The sequence below is a fragment of the Sebastes fasciatus genome, unplaced genomic scaffold, assembly GCF_043250625.1.
Source record: "Sebastes fasciatus isolate fSebFas1 unplaced genomic scaffold, fSebFas1.pri Scaffold_53, whole genome shotgun sequence".
NCBI lineage: Eukaryota > Metazoa > Chordata > Actinopteri > Perciformes > Sebastidae > Sebastes > Sebastes fasciatus.
The window spans coordinates 45,410-60,000 of NW_027428241.1; the positions used below are offsets into that span (position 1 = coordinate 45,410).

Below are 14,591 nucleotides of genomic sequence, written 5' to 3' on the forward strand. Positions count from 1 at the left end.
ACATATACACATGTATATACATATATATCTATAGATATATATATATATACATATACACGTATATACACATATATATACATATATCTGTATATATATATACAGATATATCTATATATGTATATATATACACATATAGATATATTTATTTGTATATATATATGTATAGATAGATAGATAGATATATATCTATCTATCTATATATAGATAGATAGATAGATATATACACATAAATATATCTATATGTGTATATATATACATATATCTGTATATATGTATATATATATATATATATACATATATATATACAAACTAGTTGTGATGTCATAACTCCTGCAGACATCGAAGTCACTAGTTGTTCCTCAGAGGAGGACTTTAAGTTATTCGTTAGATCGTTAAATAAATTTGCTTTCAGTCGTCATGACAACAGAGGTGAGGTGTTTACATGGTTTTATTTGATTTCAGGTCAAAGACAGAGGACATGTTGTGATGGACAGTAAAGTATTCTGGATCACGTTTAGTTGAAGGTCCTCCTCATCAGTCAGACTTTTTGTCGGCCAGTTTCGCGACGCCGTTGTCGCCATCGTCGTCGCTCTTGGAGGGTCGGTTCTTACAGCAGAGGTAGAAGAAGATGCCGACGATGGCGAGCGGGAAGCCGACCAGGAAGCAGCCGAACAGCGGAGCCTGCCTGAACACCGGCTGGACGGACAGACGGACAGAGGACGGAGAGGTCAGAGGTCACTGAGACAGGAAACAGGAAACAGGAAACAGGACTGATGAGGACAGGACTTACCGTCAGCGTGACTGTGATGTCGTAAATGAAGCGTCTGACTCGCTGATCGACGCCGTTTCCTCCGTGACACTGAGGGGTCAAAAACAGAGATAATGAAACACAGCTGATACACCTGTTCACTGTTAGTCTGGGATCCGGACTCACCTGGATGCTGCCGTCCAGAACCCCGTTCAGGAAGTCCAGCAGGTGGTGCTCCGTCTCCACGGTGCCCAGTGGCAGGAAGTAACCGTCATTGGACAGATTAACTACGATGAAGGACGGCACAATCGCCTCACTGACGAAAACAACAACAAACAGCTGATCCACATGCAGTTCAAACAGTCGTATGCAAGTCGACTCGATCCGAGTCACCTGTAACGTCTCTAGTACTTAACGTCTCTACATGGATATTAATGACTAGAGACGTTAAGGACTGTAGACGTTAGTGACTGTAGACGTTAGTGACTAGAGACGTTAGTGACTAGAGACGTTAAGGACTAGAGACGTTAATGACGAGACGTTAATGACTAGAGACGTTAATGACTACAGACGTTAAGGACTAGAGACGTTAAGGACTAGAGACGTTAATGACTAGAGACGTTAATGACTACAGACTTTAAGGACTGTAGACGTTAGTGACTAGAGACGTTAAGGACTAGAGACGTTAATGACTAGAGACGTTAAGCACTAGAGATATTAATGACTAGAGACGTTAAGGACTAGAGACGTTAATGACTAGAGACGTTAAGGACTAGAGACGTTAATGACTACAGACGTTAATGACTAGAGACGTTAATGACTACAAACGTTAATGACTAGAGACGTTAAGGACTGTAGACGTTAGTGACTAGAGACGTTAAGGACTAGAGACGTTAATGACTAGAGACGTTAAGGACTAGAGACGTTAATGACTAGAGACGTTAATGACTACAGACGTTAATGACTAGAGACGTTAATGACTACAGACGTTAAGGACTGGAGACGTTAAGGACTAGAGACGTTAATGACTACAGACGTTAATGACTAGAGACGTTAATAACTACAGACGTTAATGACTAGAGACGTTAATGACTACAGACGTTAAGGACTAGAGACGTTAATGACTACAGACGTTAAGGACTGGAGACGTTAAGGACTAGAGACGTTAATGACTAGAGACGTTAATGACTACAGACGTTAATGACTAGAGACGTTAATGACTACAGACGTTAAGGACTGTAGACGTTAGTGACTAGAGACGTTAAGGACTAGAGATGTTAATGACTACAGACGTTAATGACTAGAGACGTTAATGACTACAGATGTTAAGGACTGGAGACGTTAAGGACTAGAGACGTTAATGACTAGAGACGTTAATGACTACAGACGTTAAGGACTAGAGACGTTAATGACTACAGACGTTAAGGACTGGAGACGTTAAGGACTAGAGACGTTAATGACTAGAGACGTTAATGACTACAGACGTTAATGACTAGAGACGTTAATGACTACAGACGTTAAGGACTGGAGACGTTAAGGACTAGAGACGTTAATGACTAGAGACGTTAATGACTACAGACGTTAATGACTAGAGACGTTAATGACTACAGACGTTAAGGACTGGAGACGTTAAGGACTAGAGACGTTAAGGACTAGAGACGTTAATGACTAGAGACGTTAAGGACTGGAGACGTTAAGGACTGGAGACGTTAAGGACTAGAGACGTTAATGACTACAGACGTTAATGACTAGAGACGTTAATGACTACAGACGTTAATGACTAGAGACGTTAATGACTACAGACGTTAAGGACTAGAGACGTTAATGACTACAGACGTTAAGGACTGGAGACGTTAAGGACTAGAGACGTTAATGACTAGAGACGTTAATGACTACAGACGTTAAGGACTGTAGACGTTAGTGACTAGAGACGTTAGTGACTAGAGACGTTAAGGACTAGAGACGTTAATGACGAGACGTTAAGGACTAGAGACGTTAATGACTAGAGACGTTAAGGACTAGAGACGTTAATGACTACAGACGTTAATGACTAGAGACGTTAATGACTACAGACGTTAAGGACTGTAGACGTTAGTGACTAGAGACGTTAAGGACTAGAGATGTTAATGACTACAGACGTTAATGACTAGAGACGTTAATGACTACAGACGTTAAGGACTGGAGACGTTAAGGACTAGAGACGTTAATGACTAGAGACGTTAATGACTACAGACGTTAAGGACTAGAGACGTTAATGACTACAGACGTTAAGGACTGGAGACGTTAAGGACTAGAGACGTTAAGGACTAGAGACGTTAATGACTAGAGACGTTAAGGACTGGAGACGTTAAGGACTAGAGACGTTAATGACTAGAGACGTTAATGACTACAGACGTTAATGACTAGAGACGTTAAGGACTACAGACGTTAAGGACTACAGACGTTAAGGACTAGAGACGTTAAGGACTACAGACGTTAAGAGACGTTAAGGACTAGAGACGTTAAGGACTAGAGACGTTAAGGACTAGAGACGTTAATGACTAGAGACGTTAAGGACTAGAGACGTTAAGGACTAGAGACGTTAATGACTAGAGACATTAAGGACTACAGACGTTAATGACTAGAGATGTTAAGGACTAGAGACGTTAATGACAAGAGACGTTAAGGACTAGAGACGTTAATGAATAGAGACTTTAAGGACTAGAGATGTTAAGGACTAGAGACGTTAATGACTAGAGACGTTAATGACTACAGACGTTAATGACTAGAGACGTTAATGACTACAGACGTTAAGGACTGTAGACGTTAGTGACTAGAGACGTTAAGGACTAGAGATGTTAATGACTACAGACGTTAATGACTAGGACGTTAATGACTACAGACGTTAAGGACTGGAGACGTTAAGGACTAGAGACGTTAATGACTAGAGACGTTAATGACTACAGACGTTAAGGACTAGAGACGTTAATGACTACAGACGTTAAGGACTGGAGACGTTAAGGACTAGAGACGTTAATGACTAGAGACGTTAATGACTACAGGCGTTAAGGACTAGAGACGTTAATGACTAGAGACGTTAATGACTACAGGCGTTAATGACTAGAGACGTTAATGACTACAGACGTTAAGGACTGGAGACGTTAAGGACTACAGACGTTAATGACTAGAGACGTTAATGACTACAGACGTTAATGACTAGAGACGTTAATGACTACAGACGTTAAGGACTGGAGACGTTAAGGACTAGAGACGTTAAGGACTAGAGACGTTGATGACTACAGACGTTAAGGACTGGAGACGTTAAGGACTAGAGACGTTAAGGACTAGAGACGTTAATGACTACAGACGTTAATGACTAGAGACGTTAATGACTACAGACGTTAATGACTAGAGACGTTAATGACTACAGACGTTAAGGACTAGAGACGTTAATGACTACAGACGTTAAGGACTGGAGACGTTAAGGACTAGAGACGTTAATGACTAGAGACGTTAATCACTACAGACGTTAAGGACTGTAGACGTTAGTGACTAGAGACGTTAAGGACTAGAGATGTTAATGACTACAGACGTTAAGGACTGTAGACGTTAGTGACTAGAGACGTTAGTGACTAGAGACGTTAAGGACTAGAGACGTTAATGACGAGACGTTAAGGACTAGAGACGTTAATGACTAGAGACGTTAAGGACTAGAGACGTTAATGACTACAGACGTTAAGGACTGGAGACGTTAAGGACTAGAGACGTTAATGAATAGAGACGTTAATCACTACAGACGTTAAGGACTGTAGACGTTAGTGACTAGAGACGTTAAGGACTAGAGATGTTAATGACTACAGACGTTAAGGACTGTAGACGTTAGTGACTAGAGACGTTAGTGACTAGAGACGTTAAGGACTAGAGACGTTAATGACGAGACGTTAAGGACTAGAGACGTTAATGACTAGAGACGTTAAGGACTAGAGACGTTAATGACTACAGACGTTAATGACTAGAGACGTTAATGACTACAGACGTTAAGGACTAGAGACGTTAATGACTACAGACTTTAAGGACTGGAGACGTTAAGGACTAGAGACGTTAATGACTAGAGACGTTAATGACTACAGACGTTAAGGACTGTAGACGTTAGTGACTAGAGACGTTAAGGACTAGAGACGTTAATGACTAGAGACGTTAAGGACTAGAGATGTTAATGACTAGAGACGTTAAGGACTAGAGACGTTAATGACTAGAGACGTTAAGGACTAGAGACGTTAATGACTACAGACGTTAATGACTAGAGACGTTAATGACTACAGACGTTAATGACTAGAGACTTTAATGACTACAGACGTTAAGGACTAGAGACGTTAATGACTACAGACGTTAAGGACTGGAGACGTTAAGGACTAGAGACGTTAATGACTAGAGACGTTAATGACTACAGACGTTAATGACTAGAGACGTTAATGACTACAGACGTTAAGGACTGTAGACGTTAGTGACTAGAGACGTTAAGGACTAGAGATGTTAATGACTACAGACGTTAATGACTAGAGACGTTAATGACTACAGACGTTAAGGACTGGAGACGTTAAGGACTAGAGACGTTAATGACTAGAGACGTTAATGACTACAGACGTTAAGGACTAGAGACGTTAAGGACTAGAGACGTTAAGGACTAGAGACGTTAATGACTAGAGACGTTAAGGACTGGAGACGTTAAGGACTAGAGACGTTAATGACTAGAGACGTTAATGACTACAGACGTTAATGACTAGAGACGTTAAGGACTAGAGACGTTAAGGACTAGAGACGTTAAGGACTACAGACGTTAAGAGACGTTAAGGACTAGAGAGTTTAAGGACTAGAGACGTTAAGGACTAGAGACGTTAATGACTAGAGACGTTAAGGACTAGAGACGTTAAGGACTAGAGACGTTAATGACTAGAGACATTAAGGACTACAGACGTTAATGACTAGAGATGTTAAGGACTAGAGACGTTAATGACAAGAGACGTTAAGGACTAGAGACGTTAATGAATAGAGACTTTAAGGACTAGAGATGTTAAGGACTAGAGACGTTAATGACTAGAGACGTTAATGACAAGAGACGTTAAGGACTAGAGACGTTAATGACTAGAGACGTTAATGACAAGAGACGTTAAGGACTAGAGACGTTAAGGACTACAGACGTTAAGGACTAGAGACGTTAAGGACTACAGATGTTAAGGACTAGAGACGTTAAAGACTAGAGACATTAAGGACTAGAGACGTTAAGGACTAGAGACGTTAAAGACTAGAGACGTTAAGGATTAGAAATGTTAAGGACCAGAGACGTTAAGGACTAGAGACGTTAAGGACTAGAGACGTTAAAGACTAGAGACGTTAAGGATTAGAGACGTTAATGAATATAGACTTTAAGGACTAGAGACGTTAATGATTACAGACGTTAAGGACTAGAGACGTTTAGGACTAGAGACGTTAATGACTAGTGACGTTAATGACTAAAGACGTTAAGGACTATAGACGTTAAGGACTATAGACATTAAGGACTACAGACCTTAAGGACTAGAGACGTTAAGGACTAGAGACATTAAGGACTACAGACGTTAAGGACTAGAGACGTTAAGGACTAGAGACGTTAAAGACTAGAGACGTTAATGACTAGAGACGTTAATGACCACAGATGTTAAGGACTAGAGACGTTAAAGACTAGAGACGTTAAGGACTAGAGACGTTAAGGACAACAGATGTTAAGGACTAGAGATGTTAAAGACTAGAGACATTAAGGACTAAAGACGTTAAGGACTAGAGACGTTAAAGACTAGAGACGTTAAGGATTAGAGACGTTAAGGACTAGAGACGTTAAGAACTAGAGACGTTAAGGACTACAGACGTTAAGGACTAGAGACGTTAATGACTAGAGACGTTAATGACTAGAGACATTAATGACTAGAGATGTTAAGGACTAGAGACGTTAAAGACTAGAGACGTTAATGATTACGGATGTTAAGGACTAGAGACGTTAATGACTAGAGACGTTAATAACTACAGATGTTAAGGACTAGAGACGTTAAAGACGAGATGTTAAGGAATACAGATGTTAAGGACTAGAGACGTTAAAGACTAGAGACGTTAAGGACTAGAGACGTTAAGGACTAGAGACGTTAAGGATTAGAGACATTAAGGACTAGAAACGTTAAGGACTAGAGACGTTAAGGACTACAGATGTTAAGGACTAGAGACGTTAAAGACGAGATGTTAAGGAATACAGATGTTAAGGACTAGAGACGTTAAAGACTAGAGACGTTAAGGACTAGAGACGTTAAGCACTAGAGACGTTAAGGATTAGAGACATTAAGGACTAGAAACGTTAAGGACTAGAGACGTTAAGGACTACAGACGTTAAGGACTAGAGACGTTAAGGACTAGAGACACCAAGGACTAGAGACATTAATGATAACACAAACTCACCCCATCACCAGTCCATTGATGTAGTCGCTGCCCTCCATGAAACCAAAGTAGAAGTTTCTGGACAGACAGACAGACAGGTTCATGTTGATGTCTCATAACTATTTGTGTCTTTAGAGGACGTTGTGTCTTTAAAGGACGTTGTGTCTTTAGGAGACGTTGTGTCTTTAGAGGACATTGTATCTTTAGAGGACGTTGTGTCTTTAGAGGACGTTGTGTCTTTAGAAGACATTGTGTCTTTAGAGGACGTTGTGTCTTTAGAGGACGTTCTGTCTTTAGAGGATGTTGTGTCTTTAGAGGATGTTGTGTTTTAGAGGACGTTGTGTCTTTAGAGGACGTTGTGTCTTTGACGTTCTGTCTTTAGAGGACGTTGTGTTTTAGAGGACATTGTGTCTTTAGAGGATGTTGTCTTTAGAGGACGTTGTGTCTTTAGGAGACGTTGTGTCTTTAGAGGACGTTGTGTCTTTAGAGGACGTTGTCTTTAGAGGACGTTGTGTCTTTAGAGGACGTTCTGTCTTTAGAGGATGTTGTGTCTTTAGAGGATGTTGTGTTTTAGAGGACGTTGTGTCTTTAGAGGACGTTGTGTCTTTGACGTTCTGTCTTTAGAGGACGTTGTGTTTTAGAGGACATTGTGTCTTTAGAGGATGTTGTCTTTAGAGGACGTTGTGTCTTTAGGAGACGTTGTGTCTTTAGAGGACGTTGTGTCTTTAGAGGACGTTGTCTTTAGAGGACGTTGTGTCTTTAGAGGACGTTTTGTTTTAGAGGACGTTGTGTCTTTAGAGGACGTTGTGTCTTTAGAGGACGTTGTGTCTTTAGAGGACGTTTTGTTTTAGAGGACGTTGTGTCTTTAGAGGACGTTGTGTCTTTAGGAGACGTTGTGTCTTTAGAGGACGTTGTGTCTTTAGAGGACGTTGTGTCTTTAGAGGACGTTGTGTCTTTAGAGGACGTTTAGTCTTTAGGAGACGTTGTGTCTTTAGAGGACGTTGTGTCTTTAGAGGACGTTGTGTCTTTAGAGGACATTTAGTCTTTAGGAGACGTTGTGTCTTTAGAGGACGTTGTGTCTTTAGAGGACGTTGTGTCTTTAGGAGACGGTGTCTTTAGAGGACGTTGTGTCTTTAGAGGACGTTGTGTCTTTAGGAGACGTTGTGTCTTTAGAGGACGTTGTGTCTTTAGGAGACGTTGTGTCTTTAGAGGACGTTGTGTCTTTAGGAGACGGTGTCTTTAGGAGACGTTGTGTCTTTAGAGGACGTTGTGTCTTTAGGAGACGTTGTGTCTTTAGAGGACGTTGTGTCTTTAGGGGACGTTGTGTCTTTAGAGGACGTTGTGTCTTTAGAGGACGTTGTGTCTTTAGGAGACGTTGTGTCTTTAGAGGACGTTGTGTCTTTAGGGGACGTTGTGTCTTTAGAGGACGTTGTGTCTTTAGAGGACATTGTGTCTTTAGAGGACGTTGTGTCTTTAGAGGACGTTGTGTCTTTAGAGGACGTTGTGTCTTTAGAGGACGTTGTGTCTTTAGAGGACGTTGTGTCTTTAGGAGACGTTGTGTCTTTAGAGGACGTTGTGTCTTTAGAGGACGTTGTGTCTTTAGAGGACGTTGTGTCTTTAGGAGACGTTGTGTCTTTAGAGGACGTTGTGTCTTTAGAGGACGTTGTGTCTTTAGAGGACGTTGTGTCCTGTGAGACTCTGACCTGCTGTAGATGTCTCTGTAGTCTGCAGACACTTTCTCCACCAGACTCTTATACCTGAACAGGAAACAGGAAACAGGAAATAGGAAACAGGAAACAGGAAACAGGAAACAGGATATGCATCATAGGAAGGTAAGATGATAGATGATGTCACAGTGTTGACCGTACGACCAGTCTTACCTCAGACTGTCGTCACTCAGACTCTTCTGCTCCACCAACGCCAACGCCACCAGTTTACCTGCCGAGAGAGGAGGAGTCACTTCACACGAACCAATCAACAGCCTCGGATTCACTTCACACGAACCAATCACATCACCACGTCTTATTCTTAAAGACATAGCTCGTCTCCGCCCATCAGTCTGCTGCAGAGACTCCCTGTCCTCCAGAACCTCCACTGACTCCCTGTCCTCCAGAACCTCCACTGACTCCCTGTCCTCCAGAACCTCCACTGACTCCCTGTCCTCCAGAACCTCCACTGACTCCCTGTCCTCCCGAACCTCTACTGACTCCCTGTCCTCCAGAACCTCTACTGACTCCCTGTCCTCCAGAACCTCCACTGACTCCCTGTCCTCCAGAACCTCTACTGACTCCCTGTCCTCCAGAACCTCCACTGACTCCCTGTCCTCCCGAACCTCCACTGACTCCCTGTCCTCCAGAACCTCTACTGACTCCCTGTCCTCCAGAACCTCCACTGACTCCCTGTCCTCCCGAACCTCCACTGACTCCCTGTCCTCCAGAACCTCCACTGACTCCCTGTCCTCCAGAACCTCCACTGACTCCCTGTCCTCCAGAACCTCTACTGACTCCCTGTCCTCCAGAACCTCCACTGACTCCCTGTCCTCCAGAACCTCCACTGACTCCCTGTCCTCCAGAACCTCCACTGACTCCCTGTCCTCTAGAACCTCCACTGACTCCCTGTCCTCCAGAACCTCTACTGACTCCCTGTCCTCTAGAACCTCCACTGACTCCCTGTCCTCCAGAACCTCCACTGACTCCCTGTCCTCCAGAACCTCTACTGACTCCCTGTCCTCCAGAACCTCCACTGACTCCCTGTCCTCCAGAACCTCCACTGACTCCCTGTCCTCCCGAACCTCCACTGACTCCCTGTCCTCCAGAACCTCTACTGACTCCCTGTCCTCCAGAACCTCCACTGACTCCCTGTCCTCCAGAACCTCCACTGACTCCCTGTCCTCCAGAACCTCCACTGACTCCCTGTCCTCCAGAACCTCCACTGACTCCCTGTCCTCCAGAACCTCCACTGACTCCCTGTCCTCCAGAACCTCCACTGACTCCCTGTCCTCCCGAACCTCCACTGACTCCCTGTCCTCCAGAACCTCTACTGACTCCCTGTCCTCCAGAACCTCCACTGACTCCCTGTCCTCCAGAACCTCCACTGACTCCCTGTCCTCCAGAACCTCCACTGACTCCCTGTCCTCCAGAACCTCCACTGACTCCCTGTCCTCCCGAACCTCCACTGACTCCCTGTCCTCCAGAACCTCTACTGACTCCCTGTCCTCCAGAACCTCCACTGACTCCCTGTCCTCCAGAACCTCCACTGACTCCCTGTCCTCCAGAACCTCCACTGACTCCCTGTCCTCCAGAACCTCCACTGACTCCCTGTCCTCAGAACCTCCACTGACTCCCTGTCCTCCAGAACCTCCACTGACTCCCTGTCCTCCAGAACCTCCACTGACTCCCTGTCCTCCCGAACCTCCACTGACTCCCTGTCCTCCAGAACCTCTACTGACTCCCTGTCCTCCAGAACCTCCACTGACTCCCTGTCCTCCCGAACCTCCACTGACTCCCTGTCCTCCAGAACCTCTACTGACTCCCTGTCCTCCAGAACCTCCACTGACTCCCTGTCCTCCAGAACCTCCACTGACTCCCTGTCCTCCAGAACCTCCACTGACTCCCTGTCCTCCCGAACCTCCACTGACTCCCTGTCCTCCAGGGATGTGACATCACTCTAGTGTTACCTGAGGATGTGACATCACTCTAGTGCTACCTGAGGATGTGACATCACTCTAGTGCTACCTGAGGATGTGACATCACAGCGGTTACCTGAGGATGTGACATCACTCTAGTGTTACCTGAGGATGTGACATCACTCTAGTGTTACCTGAGGATGTGACATCACTCTAGTGCTACCTGAGGATGTGACATCACAGCGGTTACCTGAGGATGTGACATCACTCTAGTGTTACCTGAGGATGTGACATCACTCTAGTGCTACCTGAGGATGTGACATCACAGCGGTTACCTGAGGATGTGACATCACTCTAGTGTTACCTGAGGATGTGACATCACTCTAGTGTTACCTGAGGATGTGACATCACTCTAGTGTTACCTGAGGATGTGACATCACTAGTTTTACCTGAGGATGTGACATCACTCTAGTGTTACCTGAGGATGTGACATCACTCTAGTGTTACCTGAGGATGTGACATCACTAGTTTTACCTGAGGATGTGACATCACTCTAGTGTTACCTGAGGATGTGACATCACTAGTTTTACCTGAGGATGTGACATCACAGCGGTTACCTGAGTCTCCCATGGCGTACAGGGTGTAGCTGTCAATCTTGAGGTAGTTTGGGAAACGTTCTCTGTTGATCCACGACTTCAGATCTCCGTCACGTTTCTCTGAAACGTAAATAAAACAGGAAGTTGATGTTTCATGTTTAATCACATTATTATTAACCCATTAGTAACCATGTCCTCTCCTGGGACACTGAGACCAGCCACAGGACAGTTTCCTGTCTCACCGTCGAAGGGGAAGTAGCCTCCATCTTTAAAAACCACCACCGCCGGCAGAGAAGGGACGGACACGGCCTGGAGACAAGACTGAGATTAACCGGAGACATCGACACACATCACCAGTTCAGGTTTACCGTCCTCTACCGTCCTTTTCCGTCCTCTACTGTCATCTACAGTTTTCTACTGTGCTCTACTGTCCTCTACAGTCCTCTAGCGTCCTCTACAGTCCTCTACAGTCCTTTACAGTCCTCTATAGTCTTCTACAGTCCTCTAGTGTCCTCTACCGTCCTCTACATTCCTCTAGCGACCTCTACAGTACTCTAGAGTCCTCTATTGTCCCCTACAGTCCTCTAACGTCCTCTAGCGTCCTCTACAGTTCTCTAGAGTCCTCTAGCGTCCTCTAGCCTCCTCTACCATCCTCTAGAGTCCTCTAGCCTCCTCTACCGTCCTCTATAGTCCTCTACCGTCCTCTAGCCTCCTCTACAGTCCTCTACAGTCCTCTAGCGTCCTCTACAGTCCTCTAATGTCCTCTATAGTCCTCTACATTCCTCTATAGTCCTCTATAGTCCTCTACAGTCCTCTATAGTCCTCTCAGTCCTCTACAGTCCTCTCAGTCCTCTAGCATCTTCTACCATCCTCTACCATCCTCTACCATCCTCTACCATCCTCTACCGTCCTCTAGCTTCCTCTAGCGTCCTCTAGCGTCCTCTACCGTCCTCTAGCCTCCTCTACCGTCCTCTATCGTCCTCTAGCGTCCTCTACAGTCCTCTACCGTCCTCTACCGTCCTCTAGCCTCCTCTACAGTCCTCTACCTTCCTCTAGCCTCCTCTACAGTCCTCTAGCGTCCTCTAGCCTCCTCTACAGTCCTCTACCGTCCTCTACAGTCCTCTACCATCCTCTAGCCTCCTCTACAGTCCTCTACAGTCCTCTAGAGTCCTCTAGCATCCTCTACCATCCTCTACCGTCCTCTACCGTCCTCTACAGTCCTCTAGCGTCCTTTACAGTCCTCTAGAGTCCTCTATAGTCCTCTAAAGTCCTCTACAGTCCTCTCAGTCCTCTACAGTCCTCTACCGTCCTCTAGCCTCCTCTACAGTCCTCTAGAGTCCTCTAGCATCCTCTACCATCCTCTACCGTCCTCTACCGTCCTCTACAGTCCTCTACAGTCCTCTAACTGCCTCTACCGTCCTCTACCGTCCTCTAGCCTCCTCTACCGTCCTCTACCGTCCTCTAGCGTCCTTTACAGTCCTCTACCGTCCTCTAGCCTCCTCTACAGTCCTCTAGCGTCCTCTAGCCTCCTCTACAGTCTTCTACCGTCCTCTACAGTCCTCTGCCGTCCTCTAGCCTCCTCTACAGTCCTATAGTCTCCTCTACAGTCCTTTACCGTCCTCTACAGTCCTCTAGCGTCCTCTAGCCTCCTCTACAGTCCTCTAGCTTCCTCTAGCCTCCTCTACAGTCCTCTAGCGTCCTCTAGCCTCCTCTACAGTCCTCTAGCATCCTCTAGTCTCCTCTACCGTCCTCTACCTTCCTCTGCCGTCCTCTAGCTTCCTCTACAGTCCTTTAGTCTCCTCTACAGTCCTCTACCGTCCTCTACAGTCCTCTAGCGTCCTCTACCCTCCTCTACAGTCCTCTAGCGTCCTCTAGCCTCCTCTACAGTCCTCTAGCATCCTCTAGTCTCCTCTACCGTCCTCTACCTTCCTCTGCCGTCCTCTAGCTTCCTCTACAGTCCTTTAGTCTCCTCTACAGTCCTCTACCGTCCTCTACAGTCCTCTAGCGTCCTCTAGCCTCCTCTACCGTCCTCTAGCGTCCTCTAGCCTCCTCTACAGTCCTCTAGCGTCCTCTAGCCTCCTCTACCGTCCTCTAGCGTCCTTTAGTCTCCTCTACAGTCCTCTAGCATCCTCTAGTCTCCTCTACCGTCCTCTACCTTCCTCTGCCATCCTCTAGCTTCCTCTACAGTCCTCTAGTCTCCTCTACAGTCCTCTACCGTCCTCTACAGTCCTCTAGCGTCCTCTAGCCTCCTCTAGCATCCTCTAGCGTCCTCTAGCCTCCTCTACAGTCCTCTAGCGTCCTCTAGCCTCCTCTACAGTCCTCTAGCTTCCTCTACAGTCCTTTAGTCTCCTCTACAGTCCTCTACCGTCCTCTACAGTCCTCTAGCGTCCTCTAGCCTCCTCTACCGTCCTCTAGCGTCCTCTAGCCTCCTCTACAGTCCTCTAGCATCCTCTAGTCTCCTCTACCGTCCTCTACCGTCCTCTACAGTCCTCTAGCGTCCTCTAGCCTCCTCTACAGTCCTCTAGCGTCCTCTAGCCTCCTCTACCGTCCTCTAGCGTCCTCTAGCCTCCTCTACAGTCCTCTAGCATCCTCTAGTCTCCTCTACCGTCCTCTACCTTCCTCTACAGTCCTCTAGCGTCCTCTAGCCTCCTCTACAGTCCTCTAGCGTCCTTTAGTCTCCTCTACCGTCCTCTAGCGTCCTACCAACCTTGGGCAGGACATCTCTGGTAGAAGAGAAGAAGGAGGTGTGAACGATCAGTTCCTCGGCTGCTGACGTGTAGTTTCCCTAAAAACACATCAGAGGTCAGAGGTCAGCAGGGTGTGTGTGTGTGTGTGTGTGTGTGTGTGTGTGTGTGTGTGTGTGTACCTTCAGCTGTGACGTGGCTCCAACGTAAACAAACATGACATCATGGCGGTTCATGGCGTGTTGGAAGAGCTGCAGACTGCTGAGGGATCGAACCAGCGGCCTGAAGACACGACACGACGCTGTGATGTCACACTGAACGCTATGATGTCACACTGAACGCTGTGATGTCATTACTTTGTCGTTTTATATTAAATAATCTTTTATAGTTTCATTAAAACTTGATGTTCCATAAGGGTGATGATGTCACAGCGTCTGACACGTTACTGCCCTGTGATTGGCTGATCTGGAGACAGGTTAGAGTTACTGCCCTGTGATTGG

General features: G+C 45.7%; 1 protein-coding gene across 1 annotated transcript in view; it reads right to left on the reverse strand.

Annotated features, from left to right (window-relative positions):
- Window positions 1–534: 534 nt before the first annotated feature.
- LOC141763824 (protein disulfide-isomerase tmx3a-like) overlaps window positions 535–14,591 on the reverse strand; it is a gene marked incomplete at its 5' end in the record, with an annotated part of 14,183 nt that continues 126 nt past the window's right edge. Inside the window, 10 exons of the mRNA XM_074628579.1 lie at window positions 535–696; window positions 791–859; window positions 935–1,064; window positions 7,208–7,264; window positions 8,890–8,943; window positions 9,067–9,124; window positions 11,429–11,527; window positions 11,650–11,716; window positions 14,115–14,192; window positions 14,274–14,373. Of these exons, the coding sequence (XP_074484680.1) occupies window positions 535–696; window positions 791–859; window positions 935–1,064; window positions 7,208–7,264; window positions 8,890–8,943; window positions 9,067–9,124; window positions 11,429–11,527; window positions 11,650–11,716; window positions 14,115–14,192; window positions 14,274–14,373 (874 nt within the window). The remainder of the gene's footprint in view (window positions 697–790; window positions 860–934; window positions 1,065–7,207; window positions 7,265–8,889; window positions 8,944–9,066; window positions 9,125–11,428; window positions 11,528–11,649; window positions 11,717–14,114; window positions 14,193–14,273; window positions 14,374–14,591) is intronic.